General features: G+C 41.1%; 1 protein-coding gene across 5 annotated transcripts in view; it reads right to left on the bottom strand.

The window, feature by feature from the left end:
* Positions 1-20,990, bottom strand: part of Slc17a1 (solute carrier family 17 (sodium phosphate), member 1) — a 28,107-nt gene extending 7,117 nt beyond the window's left edge. Inside the window, exons 1-11 of one of the 5 annotated variants that reach the window (NR_121611.1) lie at positions 18,877-19,596; positions 15,987-16,055; positions 13,849-14,021; positions 12,892-13,125; positions 12,724-12,811; positions 11,988-12,074; positions 10,034-10,152; positions 9,771-9,932; positions 7,888-8,035; positions 3,661-3,723; positions 551-641 (exon numbers count right to left, since the gene is read on the bottom strand). Coding sequence is in view for 4 of the 5 variants with exons in the window: in XM_006516616.4 (XP_006516679.1) it covers positions 551-641; positions 7,888-8,035; positions 8,128-8,260; positions 9,771-9,932; positions 10,034-10,152; positions 11,988-12,074; positions 12,724-12,811; positions 12,892-13,125; positions 13,849-14,021; positions 15,987-16,055; positions 20,550-20,607 (1,362 nt within the window). In the remaining variant the exon portion in view is untranslated. Of the gene's footprint in view, positions 1-550; positions 642-3,660; positions 3,724-7,887; positions 8,036-8,127; positions 8,261-9,770; positions 9,933-10,033; positions 10,153-11,987; positions 12,075-12,723; positions 12,812-12,891; positions 13,126-13,848; positions 14,022-15,986; positions 16,056-18,170; positions 18,342-18,876; positions 19,597-20,549 lie in introns of those variants that run through there. The other 4 variants (XM_006516616.4, NM_009198.3, NM_001170638.1 and 1 more) reach the window with 4 other exon arrangements.
* Positions 20,991-21,197: the final 207 nt, after the last annotated feature.

Here is a 21,197-nt window from a genome sequence, read left to right as displayed (position 1 = left end):
ATTTCAATTGTGTCTATCTTGAAGAGTTTAAGTAATTCTGTAACAATTGCAGATGGGAGCTTGCCTTGGTAGACATGACGGTGTCCCTCAACCTTTAGCTCTGGGTAGTCCTGATTTTAGTCTCTTTTCTGATAAAGCTTGTTGCTTCTACTACCCTTCACTCTGCCGAAATCCTGTTTCAACAGCTACACGTTCCCTGTTAAAACCAGAGACCCATTTCCTTTCAAATAACCAAAGAATTCCAAACACTAACAACTAACAGACAAAGAGAAAGAATAGCTTGTAGAGTCAGAGGACCATCTGATTCCACTGAACTTGTCGTCAAATGATACAGAAACTCATCTGCTGTTGGCATGTCCTCCCCTTTTGTGTGGTGTGTGTGTGTGTGTGTTTGTGTGTATGTGAGGGGGGGATAAGAGAGAGAGAGAGAAAGAGGGAGAGGGAGAGAGAGGGGGAGGGAGAGAAGGAAGGAGAGAGGGAGGGAGAAAGAGATTTTCTTCACACAATCAATAGTGAAAAAATTAAATACGCATATCTGCATGCTACTTACCTGATTAAGAATCAACCCAGCAAGAGTTGAAGAAATCAGGCCCCCAAACATTCCAATTAAAGCTGTGACTGCCTTAAGAAATCCATAATATCTGTACAGAAAGGAAAGAAAACACAAATGAAAAGTGGTCCAAATGCTTCAGGCAAAGCCACCCAATCCAGTGAGGCTGGGGGAGGGTTGGTGGATACCCATTCCCATTGCTTGCATTCATTAACATAGTAGCACCATTCTCATTGTTCTACAGCATCAGAAAGGTAGACCTTAGTACTAAAGAATCTATGATATTACAGAATTGGGAGCATGCTTAGAGTAAAACTCAGCAGTGTTTGTGACTTCTAAGTACAGTCGAAGACATTCAGAAAGTGAGATGGAACTGGGTGAAGACTGATTGACTGAAGGACTGTGTTCACTTGGTCTCATCAAACAGACCCTGAGCCACCAACCCTGAGGAGAGCTGCCAGTCCCTGGATGGGGAAATGAGAAGGCTCATTGAATGTTTATTAGCAGCTATGATTGGCCAATCCTGGATGTTCATAGCAACCTTAGAGGGAAATGAACAAGTAAACAAGGAAGCCACAGTTCGTCACAGACCAAGGAGAGGGCAAGTCCACCAGCCATGGAGGGTGTGTTGGTACTTAGTCAAGAGGAGTTTGGGAGCTTTGGCTCTTTAGCCCAGCGTTAGAGGTTCTATTTTAGAAGGATTTTCCTCTCATGAGCAGGAGAGTCTTCAGACTTTTATTTCCTTTGGTCTACACTGTATCTGCTTTGCCTTTACATGTTCCATGTGGGGAGGAGTATAGAGCCTTTCTCTTAACTTATCAGCCTCTGCTCAGGAACACTGTAAGGTAGCAGATTGGAATTTTGAGCTGAGTCATGAGAAGGGTGGACAGTGTACCCTATTAGGATAGTACCCCAGTTACTGTCCTATTGCAAAGAATACTTAAGCTCCTGAGCAGCCACAAAGATTGGTGGTGGCAGGAACCATTAGCTGGGCTCAGTTTCTGCAGTCCACCTGTTTGCCATAGCAACAAAACCCTTGAATGGGATTGGAGCCAGTTATGATTTTTCTGAGCTCTTGTTACATCTATCTTTATGAGCTCATAAAAATACTAGTTTACACACACATACATACATGTACACACACATGTATACACACACACACACACAGAAAGAGAGAGAGAGAGAGAGAGGGAGAGAGAGAGAGAGAGAGAGAGAGAGAGAGAGAGAGAGAGAGAGAGATTTTCTATCACCATCAAGGTTATACTTTTTCTTTTAATCTTAAGATAAATGGAAACACTTGTATGGGCCCCTAAAAGGATTTAAGATCCTCTTGAGTCATGTCTTTGGGAAACTGATGTGAACCTGTTGTTCAGGTACATCTATATTCCCAGCATCTGGTGCAGCTGATGCAGCTGATGCAGGTGCAGAATTAAATGCGAGTTGGCTTTTGGAGATGAATAGAGTCGGTGAGAACTTCTTCTTCTTCAAGCTGTTGCTTGCTTTGGACTTTCTTCTTTTCCTTTCAATGGCAGACCTATGCCACTGCAGCCAGAGAATATGTTCTGGGTGAGTAGAGTTGTGCGGAGTTAAATGCAGCTTGCTTTATGACTCTTCAATCAAGTCTTACAGGCCACTCATAATTACATAGACTCACTCCTTATTAACTGACTTACTATGTCGGTTAGGAGAGATATGTTCATTTTTTCTTCTAATCATCAATATAATTTCCAACTTGTTGTCTACCTCTTATTGTGGATAATTTGTTGAGACCCCCAAAAGTCCCTTACTTGTAACTGTGTCTAATTATTTAACTGTAGCTCAGTTGAACATCTTAATTCTTTGAACTCCCCCAGTTCGTGATGAATATAAATAAAAATGTATGGGCTGGCAAGATGGCTCAGTGGGTAAGCACAGTTGCTGTGCAAGTCTGGCAGCCTGAGTTCAAGCCGTAAGGTGGGAGGAGAAAACTGACTTCACAAAGTTTGTCTCTGACCACCACATACACACATACACTCACATCAATAATAAATAAATGCAAATTATGAGTTTGAACAAAAGTAGAAGTCTGATACACTTATCTGACAATTCTGAAGTACACTTTAAAATTTCTAGTGATGCTTCTTGGACTAAACTTTATTTTATCTGGTATTATGATAGTATTGTCAGACTTCTTATTCTTCCATTGATTTTTGAATCTGTTAATTTAATCTATTTCTCTTCTTGGCAGCAAAGCCATATTTCCTTGTAGATTTAATTTAACCAGTGTAGAAATAAGGAAGTTGGGCACATGACTTACCCCCATTGTCCCAACAACTTCCTCTGAAATGCCTCATGCACCCACAAGATGGAGCACCTCCCTGACATAGACTGGGCAGATGTGAGCTTTATCCTGCATCTCACAGTCTCCTACCAACAGTGGGGTTGGGGGGGGGGGGTGGGGATACGGAAAGCATGAGGACCTTTAAATCGCTTGAATGTAAGATAGACTTTTGTGCAATGCTCAGCTCTAATTTCCTTATTCTTCAGCTGGAACAGTCCATGATTTAAAGTATTTTGTAAGCAAATAAAACAAAAACAAAAACAAAAAAACAAAACAAAATAAAACATTGCAGTGTTTGGGTTTTTGTTTTTGTTTTTGTTTGTTTTAGCTATTTGGTTTTTAGGTTTTTTAAATGATTTAATACTTGAGTGTAAAATGATTAAATAAAATCTGAACAAAATTAAGATATCTGAACTATGGTGCAGTCCACTGTGGGAGAATTCAAGGCATGTAATCCCCTTACTGATTAAAATAGCCAAAATAATTGAAATTGCTGCTGCAGCTGCCGTAGAAGATGGCATTGTTGCTGCAGCTGCCGTAGGAGATGGCATTGCTGCCTTACAGCATCACAGATCATCTTAAGAATCTGCTTGTAACATCTGCTCTTATCACCCCAAAGGCTTGGCTGCTACCATGTTCCCAGGCCTTCCCTGTCTCACTCAATCTTCTCTTAATGTTTTCATGAAACCACATTTGCATGACTCTTCTTCCTCTCAGAATTTTCTTTGCTGTAACAGGAATTTAAAGTCCATTGGAATGATGCAGTTTAGGGCAAGTTAGATGTGGTCACCTTACATGCTGCTGGGCGCTGCCAGACAGCACCACTGAGGCCAGGGCTGACTATAGCAAGTCTCTGCAGAAAAAAACAAAAACAACAACAAAAAAAAAAAACCCAGCTGTGGAACCTCCCTACCTTCATCGCTTGTTTTCCACCCATAGCATGTGGATAAGATTATTATATTTATACCAGGGCGTGATAAACACCAAAGATATAACTAACATGATAATTATGATTTTACACATATACTTTTTGTGAATATAGCCTTAATTTTTAAGTGGACATATTTCAATCGATATTGACATTCTACACTTGATCTTAGCCAACACATTGATGTTGCACATTCTTTGTCGAATAATTTTTGTGCCCTTATATGGTTCTATACAATTAGAATACTTGGTGGCATTTTTAAGGGTAATTTTTTTAAAAAGATTTATTTATTTATTTTATATATATGAATACACTGTAGTTGTTTTCAGACACACCAGAAGAGGGCATCAGATCTCATTACAGATGGTTGTGAGCCACCATGTGGTTGCTGGGAATTGAACTCAGGAGCTCTGGAAAGCAGTCAGTGCTCTTAACCACTGAGCTATCTCTCCAGCCCCAAGAGTAGTTCTTGAAACTAAATAAATGAATAAACTGGATACATTTTTCACACTTTATGTGAACCTGGTGAACCAGTTTCTTTTCAAATTTGTGATAAGTGGGGTTTTATTTTGTTTTATCCCACTGGAGGCTACTGCTTTGGATAATACTGTTAATATTTTGTCTGTGTTCTCCATGGACTGTTAGCCCCATGATTCCATGTGTTATATGTAAGCTGCTGTGAATTATAGAGCTGTTTCTGATAGTCACAGAAAACTCTCAAAGGACCTTGCTAATACACAGCAGTTTTCACACTAAGTAAGTATGAACTAAAAGCTCAGGTAGGATCTTGCTGTGGTTCCCATGCATGTGTGAGAGGCTTGGTTGCTAGGGGCTTGGTTGCCAGGGACTTGGTTGTGAAGGGCTTGGTTGTTAGGTTGGTACCACCAAAGGTGGTGAAAGTATATGACCTAAGGGACAGTCTTTAGGTCATTGGGGAATATTTCCCTCAAAGGAGATGCAGCCCTTCTATGTCCTAATGGAAGATTAGAAGTTTTGTTGAACATACACTCCCCCCCCCGACACCCCCACAGAGGCAAAGCACTGGAGCTCACCCATAAAGGACTAAAGTCCCCGAACTGTGACTAAAAATTAACCCTTTCTCATTATAAATCGATTTACTTCAAGTACTTGGTATAGTGGCAGAGAGCTGACTAACACAAATTCCACACAAGCAGCTACAACTTAAAAGTTAAGTAGTTGATCATAAATCTCCTTGGTAGTAAATTAAGTAAGTATAGGTCGTTATGAGATTAGCATCTGAACATGCATTTAATAGCAGAAATGACGACGTAGACAATCCCAATGGCATTCGTTATGTGCCAAAGCACTACTATGTACATTTTACCTACACTAACTTATTCTATATATAACCCAGGTGGTCTTAATCGTGAAATCCCTCTGCTGCTGCTTCCTGAGTGCTGGGATTATAAATATGTGCCAAACACATGGCCCCTCAGTGCTCTCAACAACTCACGAGGTAAGGAGTCATTTTTTTTTATCCCTGTTTATAGATGAGGATACCAACACAGAGGTTTGCTTGAGGTAAATAGCCATGTAGACCAATAATCCAATAATTTGACTCTGAATTAGGTACCTACTGTCTCTGGGCTACTCTGTATAGATCTGTAACAGGTGCACAGTCTATGTGTATAATTATCATTATTTATATTTGACTTACACAGATATTTCCTCAGAGCTGTTACTCTTCTTCCTGTGAACTTCATAATATTTGAAATACTGACATGCCCCTGAGATCAGGATTTGAGAATGAAACATATTATTTTTCCTTTTCTGTTTTCGGCATTTTGAGATAGGGCCTTATATAGGCTAGGCTAGCCTGAAATTTGCTCAATAGCTGAGATTGACTTTGGCTAATATCCTCCCTGTTGGGTCCTGGGAACCTCTTGGGTCCCTGGCATCTGGGACTTTCTAGTGGCTACCCCCAGTCCCTTCCCCCACTGCTATACACCTACTTTCAAATTCCTAACCCTCTGTACTTCTCCCCCGTCTCCTCCCATATTTGAACTGCCCCCCTTTCCTGCCCCCTCCTCTCTTCCTCCCATATCCCTTTCTCCCTCTACTTCCGAGAGATTGATTATTTTCTTCCGGCTTCTGAGTAGGACTGTAGCTTTGGATTCTGCTTCTCCTGTCCTCACCTCCAGAACTGGAATTAGGCATGTATCACACTACCAGAAAGAAAGCTATTCAAAATCATTACTTAATAACAAATTAAGAAAAAATTATAATAATCCCCTTTTAGAAGAACTAGGAAAGAAGTAGTTAGGAATAAATTTAACCAAGGAGTTGAATGAGCTGCAATCTAAATCTATGGGACATTGATGGATCGAAACACATGCAGAGGAGAAACACACCCCATGTTCTTGGGTCAGAAGAATTAAAATTAATAAAATGTCTGTTTCTCGAAATGATCTAAACTCTATTCATGCCCTGTGAAAATGCAAACAACACTTTTCACAAAGTTAAAAAGCAATTGTTAAAATAGATATGGCCTCACAAAGGTGGGCAAAGCCACCCCAAGGACAAAGTACAAAGCAGGAGGGCTGCACTACCTATCTCCAAAATACACCTCGAAGGCATGGCAGTGAAAGGGAGCTGGTCCTGACATCAAAGCAGACACATTGACCAAGGATGCAAAGTAGAGTCAAGAAATAATGGCAGGATTAGTTTTTAATAAAATTGCCAAGAACACAAAGTAGAAAAAGAACAATAAATAGTATTGGAACCTATTAGAACCAATGTATATCTATTTACAGAAGAAAACAGAATTGTGCCCTTCTTTTTGATATAATATACAGTGCATTGACTCAAAAATAATTGAAGACTCGAAACTATAAAACTACGAGACAGAAGCACTACAGGAGCTGGCCATGGTGGTGCATGCCTTTAATGGGAGCACTTGGGTGACAGAGGCAGGCAGGTCTCTGAGTTCCAGGATAGCCAGAGCAACACAGAGAAACTATGTCTCTACAAATAAAACATAAAAGTTTTTAAAAGATGAGGAAATTTAAAAAAAGAAGAAGAAAGAAAGAGAACAAACACTGTAGGAAAACTCCAAGACTTTCGTCTGGTCAATGCTTTTTTTTTTATTTTAAAAAACTCAAACAAACAAACAAAAAAAGCAAGGGAAAAAGAAGGGAATTACTTCAAACTACAGAATTCTACAAAGTTAAGGAAACAGCAGAATGAAGAGACAGCCAATGCAATGGGGAAATGTAGACCATACACTTGAAAGGAAATCATTATTTGAAATACATCAGAAACAACTCAGTATCAACCTAATTAAACTTGATCAAAGAACACAAACAGATACTTCTGGAAAATACCTAAAAATGTCCAACACACACACACACACACACACACACACACACACACACACACAGAGAGAGAGAGAGAGAGAGAGAGAGAGAGATGTTTAACATGTTCAAAACATAGTGAGATTCTACCTTATACCTACTCTTAGATGGCTGTTACAGAAAAGATGAGAGAGAAGTGATCATGACAGGTTGAAACTTGAATTAGTGCAGCTACTAGAGACAACCACATGTCCACCCTAAATGGATAAAGACTATGTAGAATGCTGTTTTCTTCAAACCAAGGAAACCCTGTCATTTTTTAACAATATGGATAAGCCTGGAGATATAATGTGGGCTGAAATAAGCAGGTCACAGACAAGTAACACACAATGTCATGTACATGTGAAATATAAAAGAATTGAATTCATCAAGTAGAGAGTAGAATGGGTGTTATCAGAGTCTGAGGGTGAAGGGAGATGTTTAGGAAAGATACAAAATTTCAATTAGAAGGAATAAGTTCAACAGATCTGTTATACAACACAGTGACTGTAGTTATTAGCAGCAGTGCATTGTATGCTTGAAAACTGCTACTATGGTAGATTTTAAGCATTCTCACCTCAAAAAAAAAAAAAAGGAACCATATGAGTAATATATATGTTACTTAGTTCCATTTAACCATTCTATAATGCATCACTTCAAAACCATGCTGTACGCAATAAATCCATGTAGTTTTATTTATCGACGCATAAATAAATAAATTTTAAGAGAGCCCTACCTGGGAGCAATATCCAAGGCATTGATAAGTTGTCCGCAGTAGGAAAAGCTAAGTGTTGAGTTGGCAAGTGTCAGGAAAATGACGGTGCTGTAGAAGTTGTAGCTCAGGTAGAGCAAGCACATGATGAAGATCACGGGACAGAAACTCCCTGCAGAGAGACCCAGAGCATACAGGTAGGTGCTTCCTCATAGGGGGACTGAAAGATTCCCCAAGCCTTCGTCTGTCCTGGCTGTTCCTTACCTAGTGTGGTGAAGAGTTTCCGGACGGTAACTATGCTGAAAATCTTCCTGGTCAGGAAGAAGTCTGACATCTGACCTGCTAGGATACCACAGATGTAGGCAAGCAGATAGGGGAGGCTGGACAGCAGTCCATTCTGGGGAGGAAACATCACTCTAAGTGCACATGATGGAGAAGCAGTCCTGGACCGTCACTGTTTCCACTGAAATCCAGTAACTAATGTATGTGTACTCTGGGCTCAAGGGTGTGACTCTGTGATAGAGCTCTTGGTCATGCACAAGGCACTGGGATCGGTCCCTAGTCCCATCTAATGAATGAATGAATGAATGAATGAATGAAGCATGTAAATTGATATAGGAAACCTTCCAGGTATATACCGCAGGACTGTGTCTGGCACCACGAATTCCAACGGTTAGTAAGAATTGTCATTATCTTCTACAGATTTTTTTTTTTAGTATCATGAAACCTAGAAAGCTGCAAGAGAAGACCACTGAGAAAAGTAAGTGTCAGCCCTGAGGAGAATGATAGAGATGATATAGATAATTAGATAATTGACAACAGTTAGAGAAAGACTGCTCTAACTGGTCATGGTAAGCTCTAGGTAAGTTCCTTGGTTTCGTTAAGAGGAAGTTGAATCAGTGAGAACCCGTGTGAGCACAGCACTATGCTGGCCGTTAGCTTGAGGAAGTACGTGAGAGAAAGATCCACAGCTGGGAGCCCGGACTCCATTTTAATCTTTTTTGAAAACTTCAATATCAAATGATGGAAAGTTTCTAGTGTAATTGATTCTCAATGGGAGTGCTTTCAGAGTAAGACCCAAAGCCCAGGAACTGTGGCTATTATACCACTATTATACCCCTAAAGGAAAGTATTCTCAAACTTTCTTTTTTCCTCTTCCTCCTCCTCCTCCTCTCCCTCCTCCTCCTCCCTCTTCCTCCTCCTCTCCCTCCTCCTCCTCCTTTTCCTCCTCTTCCTCCTCCTCTCCCTCCTCCTCCTCCTTTTCCTCCTCTTCCTCCTCCTCTTCCTCCTCCTCCTCCTCCTCCTCCTCCTCCTCCTCCCCCTCCCCCTCCTCCTCCTCCTCTTTCTCTGAGATAAGAGTCTCATACTGTGGTCCAGTTTAGCCTCAAAGTTAGAGCAATCTGCCTACTTCAGGGTCCTATGTGCTGAGATAGCCAGCAGGCATTCACCACAATACTAACTCTCGTCTTAAGTAACATGCCAAGACATATATTGAGGGGTGCTGCAGGACTGTGTGAATGTAGATACACGTGTATTGATGGGAGTTCCACGATTTATACCAACACTTTTTGTGTGGGCAGAGTTCACATGTAGAAAACTGTGCATCTCCAGGTAAAGAGCACTAGCCAGTGTAGGAAGTAAGCAAAGACTGGGTGATGGTCACAGGACACAGAGAGATAAAGAGGAGTATTTTACAAAGTTAAAAACGAGAACAAGCCGGGCGTGGTGGTGCACGCCTTTAATCCCAGCACTCTGGAGGCAGAGGCAGGCGGATTTCTGAGTTCGGGGCCAGCCTGGTCTACAGAGCGAGTTCCAGGCCAGGGCTACACAGAGAAACCCTGTCTTGAAAAACCAAAAAAAAAAAAAAAAAGAGAGAGAGAGAGAGAGAGAACAAATGGTACACATACCTCTCTAACATTAACATGAAGCACAGTGCTGATAAATGTCGGCGTGTATGTAACCAGGAGACTGTTCGACCATATGAAAGCAAAGCTATTGAGGATAATGGCCCAGAGTGGAAGAGATTTAAGCATAGCTTTGATTGGCAGGGATTGTCTGCCTGAGCTGGCCTGGAAAATAAATCAAGAATCATTCCGAGTGAGGATCAGCTGGAATGTGTTTTGTTTGGAGCAGAATCTAGAAGCTGCCCAAAAGGAGCTCAGCGTTTTACCTGTTGCATGAGGGAGGATATGATGTAGTCCTTCTCACTGCTGCTCATATACGGGTGGTCCTTGGGGTCATCAAAGAATAGAAAGAACCAGGAAAGACTCAGAACACACCCAACAATACCTATTAAAGAGACACACGTTAAAAGGAAGTCCTACCTAGAGTTCTGGATCGAGCAAGCACATTTCAGAGCGTAAGTCTGAGGTTCCAGGTGGTCTCTTTCTTCTCTAAAACCCCGTGAGGCCCACACTTTGACAGTTTTCTTTGTAATCACAGTTGACCCTTGCTGTAGGATGAATTTTACTGAAATGCTGAAGTGCTGATGAGCCCGATGGTCTGTCCTAATCCAACTAGTCCCCCTGCCCCTCACTCACCTAGGGGTCCCTAATGTTGGACCTTTATATTCCCAGATTTATAATGGCTCTTTATTTCAGAAGCATTCCAAACTGAGCATTCACAGAGCTAGACAGCTCCAGGTCCTAATCGCCATTACTATTGGGGATAAGTGTGGTGATGAAGAGCAGTGGGCTTATAAGGGTGGATGCATTACCCCATTATGACTCTGCCTTTAGCACGGTATGGGGATTTTCTGTGGCCCTCGGACTCTGTTCCCCTTCCCACTGTCTTAGCCATAGATGGCTTGAAGAAATATCAACAGCCCTTTAACCCCTGTGCTTTCCTGTAGTTTGGTAAATAGAAAGCCTGGGGAGGGAGGAGAGGGAGAGAGTTTGTGAGAGTACGGTATCTTTTCAAACCTGAAACATCTCCCGACTAGAGTTACCTCCTTATGTGTGTTCTTTGTGAGTAAGCAGGCATTCTTCAGGTGTCCAGTCTACGGGACTTTTTGATGGGTTCTGATAACTCTGGCTCACTTATTCACTTAGGATTAGGAGTAGCAGTAGCTTTTGTAACCTAAGTTTACATTGTGACATTGCCTCTATAATTCCATAGCCTGTCTTTCAAAGTAATTGCTTGGAAAATGTAGTGGTTTGTATAAGAGTGGCCCTCATAGGTTCATGTGTTTGAATGCTTGCTCCTCAGTTGATGGGGAAGGATAAGGAGGTGTGGCCTTGTAGAAGGAAGTATGGCCTTGTTGGAAGAAGTATATCACTGGAGTCGGCTTCGTGGTTTCAAAAGTCCATCCATCTCTCTCTCTCTCTCTCTCTCTCTCTCTCTCATGTTTGGTACTCTCAAAATGTAAGCTCTCAGATACTGTTCAGTGCCATGCTTCTCTGCCTGCTGCCCTGCTCCCCACCATTACAGTCACAAACTTACTCTCTCAAACTGTAAGCAAGCCCTCAAATTAAATACTTAGTTTTATGAGTTACTTTGGGCATAGTGCTTTGGTCACTAGAAAAGTTACTAAGCCAGTAAATAAATCCAAAGTTTGACAAAAATTGTGACCTTTGGCAATATGGCTTGAGTGTGAAATGTCCCAAGGGGCTCTTACGTTGGAACACATGGTTCCCAGCTGGTAGCATATGTGTGAAAGGTTGTGGAATCTGGGAAGTGGATGGAGTCTTCTAGGGGGGAGTTAGTCAAAAGGGGCAAGCACTGCAGCTTGAAATCCAAAGGTGACATTGTAATTCACTTGGCAACGTGTGTTCATATTCTGTTTACTGACTTATACAGTGTATGGCCTGGCATTGCAGGTGCAGATTGTACATAACACACTCATCCTTTGACCTTTCAGAAATCAGTATAGGTGATGTTATGATAGTCTGGTCCCTCAGAGAGGTTTACAAATAAGATGTACCATACTGTAGCATGTAGCTATATAAACTGGGTATGAGATTATAATCAGTCCTCTTCAATGTTGGCTTCTCTTTCCCTCCGTCAAGACTGTGAAGTTTTTAGAATCAGGGTTTCATATAAATTGTTACGTTATACTAAATTTGGAATTTTGTGTATTCTTACATTTTGATGAGTTGCTGAGGTTTAAAAAAAAAAAGACTTACCAAAGATGTAGAAGACCATGGGCCAGCCCAGAAGATCACAGATGAAGCCACTCACAAGCAGGACAATAAATGGTCCCATTACAAACCCTAATAGAAAAGCACAGATGACACCCTTGTTAAATTAACAAAGACATCTGAAAGTTGAGCTAATAAGTATCTGTACTGTATGTTACGAACAATCTACAATGAAAGAAGTTTGTTTCACAATACTCAGGAGGACTGGAGAAAGCGTTGGCTTTTCTCTCTCTTTTGTTGTTGTTTGAATTAAGGACACCTCTTTTTCATTCTGAACAAATTCTTTGTCCATGAGTGTGTGTGTGTGTGTGCGCGCGCGCATGGTATGGGGGGAACCTGTGCATTTATTTGGAGGCTAGAGGTTGATGTCTATTTTTTTTTCTCTTAGCCTCTACATTGAGATAAGTTCTTCCACCAAACTTAGAACTCCCTGTTTCAGTGTTGCTGGCTGGCCAGTGAGCCCTGGCCCATGTCTGTCTTCAACTGTGCTGGAGTTATAAATGTGTGCTGATGTGTCTGGTATTTGACGTGGGTCTAGGGTCCTCATGCTTATGTGACAAACCCTTTTCTACTGAGCCATTAATCTATCCCTAGTTAAAGCAAGAATGTCGCAGGGGATACTTCTGAAGTGCCCAGCAATTCAAAGCACATGTTTTTAAAGGCTCTCAGAAAGACCATGCCACGAGATGAATACAGGGTCTGGCCGTTCTTAAGTACCTACCTGATAGAGTCATAGAGGTAAGTCTGCCTCGTTCTAAGGGAGGTGCCCATTTGACCCATATTTCATGCTGGCCTGTTGACACTGTTCCCTGAAATGAAATGATGAGGACTTTCATACTCTAATACTCTGAATTCAAACTCTGTGTCTGTTTTAACCATGCCCTAATACCTGGGCTATTCCCTGGAGTACTCGACACACAATGACTAAAGCAGCTCCGACTTGTGCAGCAGGTGGGAGGAGCAAGGACATCAAAGAGCTGAGGAACAGTGAAGACCCAATTATTCTCTTCATTGGGTATATTCCAGATAGGTACCCGACAGGAGCCTGAACCACGACCATACCAAAGAAGACAGAACTGAGAATAAGCCCTTGGATATCAGGACTCCAGGAATACACAGGGTTCTAAAAGAAAAACATGGAGACAAGTCTAAGAACTCTGCATTGGAGACACACTCTGGTGTTTATGGGGCCCAAGAGTGTGATGGTCCTACTCAGTCTGGGTAAAGGAGTTCCCACTTCTTTCTAAAGGTTTCCCCCCCCCCCACAAAACAACTTTATCATCTTATAATGTCATTTGCATATATTTACATATTATTCATGTTTTCAATTATAGGTTAAGTATCTCTTATCTGAAATAATTGGGACCAGAAAGGTTTCAAATCCTTTCGGATTTTGGAGATATTACCAAATACATAATAATATATTTTGCTGTGACCAGCCTTAGGCACAGAGCTTGTTTTTATTTATATGTGCTGTGTTGTTTGTTTTTCTCTTCAATATCACAAAATACCTAAGAAAAGCAACTTAAGAAAGGAAGGTTTTCTTCTGGGTCATAATTCCACAATGTAGGTCATCCCAGCAAGTCAGCTCGGGGGGGTGGGGAGAGGCGAGACTACTGGTTTCGTTGCATCCATAGTTAGGAAAAACAAAGAAATGAATGGGCATACTCAGCCTGTTTTCTTTTTGTTCATTCTGAGACTCCAGTCTAGTGAGTGCTGTCGTCCACATTTAAACTTAAGCTTCATTTTCTAATTATTCCTATTATCTTGCCAATAATAACTGACCTCTGTAGAACCTAGCTCACGAGTTTAAGTTTTAAACTTGCACTTTACACTTTCACTATACCTTTACATTGTCCAACATCTCCACTACAGATTCGTTAGATAAATGGGGTGACCCTGTGTTGTTCACCATGGCTACCATGGTGAGGTTCAGGCACACTCTCTGGGCCATGATGGCAATGTTACAGAAGTGCAGAAGGATAGCCAGTCCATACCGGAAGGAACAGAACCCTGGAACTGAGAAGTTGAAAAAGAAAATCTCAATTAGCAACACAGTTGAAGTAAAAATTCAGGTATTTGCAACCCTAGATATACTAGATAGTAAGTTAAAATTTTGTTGCAGAACATCCTTCTAGAAATTATCATTTAATGGGAAAATGCGATATTGATTTAATAATTTATTACTTTAAGAAATTGTTCCAATTAGAATGTCCCAGAAAGTTAATTCAGTTCCAAATGTTTGGGTGTGGGTCTATTTTGAATGGATCCTTGATGAATACCTTGGGTTCCCTTTGGAAGTAAGTCCCTTTCTCTCAAAGAAAATACTTTCATCTTCAAACTGATATAACTACTCTGGTTGACAGTTGCACACTGAGAAATTTTTTTCCTCAAGATAGTAAACTTACTGAGAAATTGTCAAGCTATAATAAAGAACATGGCATTGGTATAAAACTAAACACATTCATCAGTGGGAAAAAGCAGAGAGTTCAGAAATACATGTGCATCTACAATTAAATAGTGCATGCATGTGTGTGTGTTGCATGTTTGCATACCTGTTCATGTTGGGGGAAGATGGTTGCACATGTGTGGAGTCCAGAAGTCAATGTTGAGTGCCTCTATTGTTCTGCATTTTATCCACCTTAGTTTTTGAGAAAGTGCCTCTCTTGGAACCTGGAACTCTCTGGTTAGACTAGACTGTCTGGCCAACAAGCCCCAGGAATCTTCCTGGATCTATCTCTCCAGTACCAGGATCAAAGGACATATCATCACACCTAGCTTTTCATATGGATGGGTGCTGGGAGTCTCAACACAGGCGATGGCTCTAGTGCTGCAAATGATTTCTTGACTGATCCATCTCCCCAGCTTCTAAACATTTTTGGGTAAATGAACAATATAATTCAATGAAGGGAAAGAATATCTGCTTTGAATAATTCTCCCAAGAAAAATTAACATATGCTCACAAAAAGACTTGTAGAAAAATGTTTGCATCAGTTTTATTTAAAATAGCAGAATGTTTAGAAAGAATAAACATACGGTGTTGTGGTAACATAAAGCATATTGCTCAGAATAAAAAAAGAAGGAGGCACTCACTAAAAGTCCCAGCTGCCTGGATTCATCTCAGCCAAACATGCTAGGCTAAAACCTAGTCATGAAAGGCTGTCTTCTATATAAATCGATTGTTATGAAATTTGTTAGTCAAAAATAATCTTCATGGCTCCTCCTATCTTCAAGACCAGCAGGGTTAATCTTTACCATGCCACGCCTGCCTCACGTCTGTCTAACTGCTCCATCTGTGACCTCTAAACACAGACGTAAAGGCTCATGTGATTCAATCACATTCACCTTGTTAATTTCCCCATTTAACTGGGAAACCCTTTGCATGTACCAGGGTTGGGATCTTAGGGGCAGTATGAGAATTCTGCTACCATGGTCCGCCCATTTGTGCCCATCACACATGCAAGGCACAGTCAACTCATCCTGAGCATCCCAAACCCCTTATTATTATAACATTATCTTAAACCTCATCAAAAGCTCCTCACTTCAATTTTCACAATCTCACTATCTAAATCACCATCTAAACCCTATAGGAGCAATCCGGTTGGAACACAGTATCTATTTGTGGACTTGCCAAAGGAAGAAAATGTAAGACCCTACGACTGCCACTATTAAATAATGGGACAGGCATGGGACAAAACTACAAAGATTAAAATTCTAATAGAGAAAAAGTGACATGAACCCACAATGGTTTGGAGTTCAGCTGAACAAATATTGGGTTTTAAACTATGAATTTTAAATACAAATATTTAAACACTGATAGTTGCATCATAGTTATGGAATGTCAGAAAAACCTTAAGCATCATGTGAAAACTTTAGTGTCTTTCCTGAAATTTTCTGCTTATGTTTCTGTAGAACACATCTCCCTCATGCCATCAGTGGTATTGTGTTGAAGAAGTGGACTCCTGGATAGTGGGATAGCGTTACCTTTCTTGGGGAGGCACTGGTTCTCCATTTGAGATTTATCTTCTTGTTGCTGGGCTTGGTCTCCATCCACTGTGGGTGTAAAACACACTGGTCAACACAATTCAGGAAGCAACTGAACTAGGACCCAGGACCCCTCTCTGACTGAAAACTGGGATCAAAGGAGGACTTACCAGATAGATGCAGTGACATTTCACCTCCACTGAGGGCCTTAGTTAACATTGCATTTTCACGATATTTTTGTTGTTGCTCATTTAAAATATATAGAAAACCTGATAACTATAGAAAACAAGCAGCCCTGACAACCCAAGGATTTTTTTTTTGTTTAATCTAATGAAAAATACTTTATTAAAGAAATAAAAATTGAGGACATTGACTGCCAGTAGGCTTACCCAGCAAGACAAATTGACAGTAAGCTATCAGGCAGAGAGAGGCTGCGGTGGTTAGAAATTTACATGTACATAGCAGCCAAATATTGGGAAAGGAGTAAATATGAGTAAAACTCATTTTCTGTACCTTAAGAGAGGTGAAATATGACTGTCTTCTTATTAGTGCCACCCTCTCTGGAGACAGACCATTCTCCACAGCCCCATGTGAACCTGTCTGTAGTCTCAGTTTCTGGAAAGAGACTCACTGCAGCCAAGCCTGCATCTGCTGGGGGAGGCTGGTGATGAAGATAACTTAGAATTCAATTCCCTCATAAGCCATGAGCATAGACTTTGGGATCTGACTTTACAGTTCACATGACCCTCACATGTCCCCCAGACACCTATGATTTGTGTATTTGAAACATTCTAGAATGAATAGAGCATCAACCACGAGCTCTACTCTAATCAAGCTCTAATCAAGCATTTACACCTTGGAGCCTCTTTTGAGCTCCTGTTTACACAACTAACTCACAACACAGGGATAATACACATACACAGAGAGAGAGAAAGTACTAAACACATACTATATACAGAACACAATACACAGATACTAGACAGAGCAAGAAAGAGAAGTACTACACACATACTATATATAGAACAGAATACCTGGACACTATACACACACATACACACACACACACACACACACACACACACACACACACACACACACACACACACAGACACACACAGACACACACACAGAAAGAGAGATAAATACTACACACATACTATATAGAGAACACAATACACAGATACTACACACACACATCTACACATATACACTACACACAGAAACACTATACACATATTATGCATACAACCACAGTACCAAAATGCTTTACATAGATATTATACACAGAGAAACATTAGCATTACATACACATAAAAATACACCTATGCTAGACATACACACAAGCACTACACACGTACTACATACATAGAGAAACACTATACAATCCTATACATACAATGCAGAACACAAATCTACACACTGAGAAACATTATGCACACATAAACAATATACATATACAAATGGAAAGAAATTATATACACACAAACACTATACACAGAGAGAAAAATAACACATATGATATTTGTACAATACATGAATACTACACATACGCACAGAAACACTAAATACATACTGCATACAGACAGAAAACCACATATATACTATACATGCAATACAGTGTACATATATGCTATCCAAACAAATACAATATGTACTTTATCACACACATAACTTTACTACACACAAATTATATGCACAAGAACACATTACATACATATCACACATAAATACTATGCATAAACTCAGTATATGCATACTATACACACAAATATATGACACACATGCCACACATGCACATGCTACATATACATATACAACACACACAAATACTACAACACCACCTATCTCATGCAACAGAAACATCTCCACACACAAAGCAAACCTACATCTACCTCTATAATCTACATGTGCACAAAGTGCACAGACCACACATGGTACCCACTTGCAGCCCAGCATACCACACAGGCCATACACACTACCCTTCTCCTCTGCCAGTGTTCCCCACAGCAGTCACAGACAACTCATCACACAGCCCACCCCGTTTCTTTCTTTATGTCCTTGCAAGTAACCCACACTTCACACTCATTCCTTAAAAATGTTCTTTTTCCCTTTCCCTGAGAGAAGCCTCAAAAGATAAACAAATTCTTCTATTTTTTTTTTTTTTTTGCTCACATTGATAATTACCTTGGGAAATTCTCTACCAGGGAAGGACCCCAAAAGCCCTCTGGAGAATTAGACTTTCATTTCATTTGGCACACAATAAGAGTCACACCGACCTGATTAAGACAGAACGGCCCTTCCTTCTTCCAGGAAGACTTTTAGCTCGACTTTAGTGTGGAATTTTTCCTACTTGCTGGTAAACTCTATACCAAATTCTTTGACCTCATCATGCCAAGGGTAATGCTTAATGTTTAACTTTACACTTGCCCCAGCCTTGCATCTTCTGAGGAGAAGCTGGAGTCTTGGGATCTCCTGGACTAGAACCTTCTGGGAACCAAATGGCCATTCCAAGATCCTGTAAACTGATCCCATACCCTCCAGCTGAGGCAGGATGGAGAATGCCTTTCAGAAGTGTTCCTAGGATGTCTCAGTTGAGGAGGCCTTTGGAATTCCATGGATTGTCACTGAAACACTAGGCTTTAGGCATGTCCTATTGACTTTATTATCTTTCCCCTCCTCCATTCCATCCCTTCCTTCCTTTTCTTCCTCCTGCCTTCTCTATCCCTCTACCCTCGCCTCCCTCTCTTCTTCCCTCCCTCTCCTCCCTCCCTCCCTCTCTCTCATTGCCTCTCTCCCCCCTTCAACCCTTCTCTTTCCCTTCTTCCTCCTTTGCTCCATCTCCCTTTCCCCTCCTGTACCTTCCAACTCCCCTACTCCTCAGCGATCATACCTCTTTGAACTTTGATGTGTTGAGAAAGCTGCACCTTTTCTTATGGCCTGTCCCTCAAAGCTGTGATATGTTCTGAGGCTTCTGGTTCAGCTTCTGGCTCTTCCAAACCTTTCAGCCCTGAAGAAACTCTTTTGAATTGAATTGTAATCTACTGATCAGTTAGGAACTTCTAAGCCTTGAGCCAGATGATTTCCACTGTTGATGATTCGCTAATATCCTTTAAGCATTTTAATTTTATTATGCCTTTTCAATACATGTCGATAGTTGACAGTTAGCAGATGCTCCAGGGACTTGAAACCCATTTCCCCCCTAAATAAATGTTGAGGTCAGAGGTGGTGAGGGCCTGTGAGGCAACTCTGTACTTGAGGCTGAGACAAGAGGATCACGAGCTTGAGGCCAGTCTGGGCTACACAACATGTGTGAGGTAAGCCTGAGATACTTGATAAGACAGTGTATCAGAGAAGGCAGGGAAGGGAGAGAAGGCAGGGAAGGGGAGGGGTGGGAAAGAAAACTTGAAGATTGAAAACCTTTGCCAAGGAGCTTTGTTCTGTTACTCAGATGGAGTGGTGATTATTAGGTGTGTTGATCATCTGTGTACCCCAGGAAGTCCGCACTATCTGCTCACTTAGCCAGCAATTTCTCGTAACTTCTGGAAAATTTTTTTTTTTTTAATGATTGAAAGCTCCAAGTTAGTAGTTGTTCAATGTCCACCTTGTGAATAAACAACGCTCCCCCGTGGCATCAATGTCCTAAGTTCTAGGGACAAATTACATAAGAAGGGCTCATCTTTCTGTTTGCTGGCTCTATTGTCTATTGCATCATGACGTTCTGAAGTTGCTTCATCTGGATTCCATGTTTTACTGGTTAAATTTTTACTTTACTGGTTTATCATGGAAAGTTTTCAGACATACAAAAGAAATAGAACAGTCTAGTGTAACTACTGACCTAGTACCTACCTTCAACTACTACTAGCATTTGAATTTCCCTTTTCAAGAGTTGTTTCTACAGTATTCTAAACCAATTATTGGACATTATATATTTCTTCTACAAAAAAAAAAAAACTCATCGTGGAAACTTAATTCATCAGAGAAATTTAAAAGTATAATTAATGACAGGTTATTTCTCCACTGCCACCAATTTAAGCCAGAATAGTTATATTAAAGGCAGGTTTATTGGGAAGCTGCTCTCAGCGAGTTCACTGGCCCCAAGGACCAAAGCTGGGAAAATTGCCATGGGGAAAAGAGCGAGTGGCGGGGGAGGAGAGAAAGAACATGCAGACAAAGAGAGAAGAAAGAGAGACCAAAATGTCTGGGTTATATAGGGAAGAGCCTCTGCGGGAACGGCAGCCCATCTCTGGGCTGGAAAGTTCCAGGATGGGGTAGGAACTGAGGGATTCTGGGAGAACCCGGAGGCCAGGTCTGCTTTTGTGTATAAAATACACTTCTCAGTCCCTTGTCCCTGGGTCCGAAACCAAACAGTTAACATGCTACAAACACTAGGAAATAAACAGTAACCCTATACATCTCCTCAACTGCTTCAAAGTTGTCTTCTTTATTCTTGTTTGATTTTTTTTTTTTTTTTTGAGACAGACTCTAAAGTAGCCCAGACTGGCTTGGAAGACACGAGGTAGGCAAGGATAGGTTCGAATTCCCATTCCTCCTGCTTCTACTTACCAAGTGCAGGGATTTCAGATATGCGCCACTGTACCAGGTTAGATGCCGTGTCTGCCATGCTGGGCTTTGCACATGATGTTCAAACGCTCTATTAGCTGAGCCACACCCTCAGCCAGCATGTCATTATTTCTTTTTAAAAATTGTACCTGATGAGTATGTATGTGTGCCTGCGTATATGAGTGGGGCCTCTCAGAGTTCAGACGGTGCTAGATTCCCTGGTGTGGTGGTTGTGAGCTGCTTGGCCTGGGTGCTGGGAATTGAACTTGGGGTCTCGGAAAGAGCAGGAAGCATCCTTAGTCCCTAGACCGTCTCTCCAGCTCCCGAATGTCATTATTTCATTATTTCGGGACTGTCCCTTGAGAAACTTACTATGGTAATGAGATAGAGTTTTGGTTTACCCTTAAGCAAGTCCCTCCCACTACTGTAGTCTGTAATTTAGGCTCTCCGCCAACCTGCCTTCAGCGACTGGATAACAGCTTACATCATCCTATGCTGCTACCAGGTATGGCCTGTAAATAGGACCAGGCCACTGCAGATCTCTCTCTCTCTCTCTCTCTCTCTCATCCTCTCTCTCATTCTCTCTTATCCTCTCTCTCATTCTCTCTATCTTGTTCGTTCTCTTCTGGTCTCTCTGGCTGCTTGTCTCTA

This window comes from Mus musculus, chromosome 13, assembly GCF_000001635.26.
Source record: "Mus musculus strain C57BL/6J chromosome 13, GRCm38.p6 C57BL/6J".
NCBI lineage: Eukaryota > Metazoa > Chordata > Mammalia > Rodentia > Muridae > Mus > Mus musculus.
The sequence above is the reverse complement of the archived record's forward strand: the minus strand, read 5'-3'. Positions and strand labels throughout refer to the sequence as shown.